Raw genomic sequence first — 1170 nt, 5'->3', positions numbered from 1 at the left:
AGGCTTTCTCTGAGGGCGGGGAACAAGTACATGGGTGAGACATCCTGGGGGGCGGGGAACAAGTACATGGGTGAGGCTTTCTCTGAGGGCGGGGAACAAGTACATGGGTGAGACATCCTGGGGGGCGGGGAACAAGTACATGGGTGAGGCTTTCTCTGAGGGCGGGGAACAAGTACATGGGTGAGACATCCTGCTGAAATAGGGCGTTCGTCAAAATAATGAAATAGAAGAAAAAGGCATTTTCCCACCATTTTGCCAATTTTTATCGACATTTTGTTTTTGGGCTAAACCCCTTTTATGTTTTTGTGAAAGCACCTTTCCATGTGAATTTTGTTGAAGAACGTTTTTAAAGGCACAATGTATGTAATTCTCAGTTTTCATGGACTCATAAGGTATTGAAGTTACCAAACTTTGGTGGCCTTTTTCTTCTTAATTTTATCACTAAAACCAGGCTACCTCACCTCCTTCAATTGCAAATATCTCAACTTCTATTTAAGCTAATTGGATTTTTTAAAATTGAAAACAACGCAAATGAATAAGCTTTCAGATGGTATCAATAACTCCAAATGCCCAAAAATTGATGAGCGCCTGATTCCACCACGTCGTGACAATATTTAGTTATTTCATATCTCCAAATGTTGGACCGCGATCCCCTTGTTTGACGGATCTCCACTTTCTGCTTCAAAACCAGTCTCACTTTTTAATTAGTTAACAGAAATTAAAATCTCAGACAAAAGAATGATCATTAACTTTTAGCTACATGTTGAGAAGAGCGTTATGTCCCCATTATTTTCATACACATAATACATGTGGCTAATATTGAAAATTGAACTCAAAATCTTTAATTTGTCCGACGGCAGGTAAAATCAGAAAATGGGTCACAGATAGGGCCCGGTCCAGGAGAGGAAAACCCCAAGGTAGTGAAAGAGTTAAGCCTGAGCCTACACGGGCCTAGAGTTGAGCCGAAAAGATATTGTGCAACTTTCGGAACAGTGTGGAAGTACCTAGCAAACACGATTGGTAGCATGACCACGGGCCACACGGGGGCTTGCTGTTATCTCCATGGAAAGTATTTTCTTTTTTTTAATGCGTATGTTATTAATGTTAGTTTGTTGCCGTTTTATATCATTTTTTAAATTAGTTATTTAATTAGTTAATTAACTTTTTTCG

The 1170-nt window shown here is 39.7% G+C and overlaps 1 protein-coding gene across 1 annotated transcript in view; it reads right to left on the bottom strand.

Annotated features, from left to right (window-relative positions):
• Positions 1-1170, bottom strand: part of LOC101863997 (MFS-type transporter SLC18B1-like) — a 15406-nt gene that overhangs the window by 6611 nt on the left and 7625 nt on the right. Inside the window, exon 4 of the mRNA XM_035971036.1 lies at positions 67-117. Coding sequence (XP_035826929.1) covers positions 67-117 — 51 coding nt within the window. The remainder of the gene's footprint in view (positions 1-66; positions 118-1170) is intronic.

The sequence above is a fragment of the Aplysia californica genome, unplaced genomic scaffold, assembly GCF_000002075.1.
Source record: "Aplysia californica isolate F4 #8 unplaced genomic scaffold, AplCal3.0 scaffold00364, whole genome shotgun sequence".
Classification (NCBI taxonomy): Eukaryota; Metazoa; Mollusca; class Gastropoda; order Aplysiida; family Aplysiidae; genus Aplysia; species Aplysia californica.
This window is presented reverse-complemented; position numbering and strand designations above follow the sequence as displayed.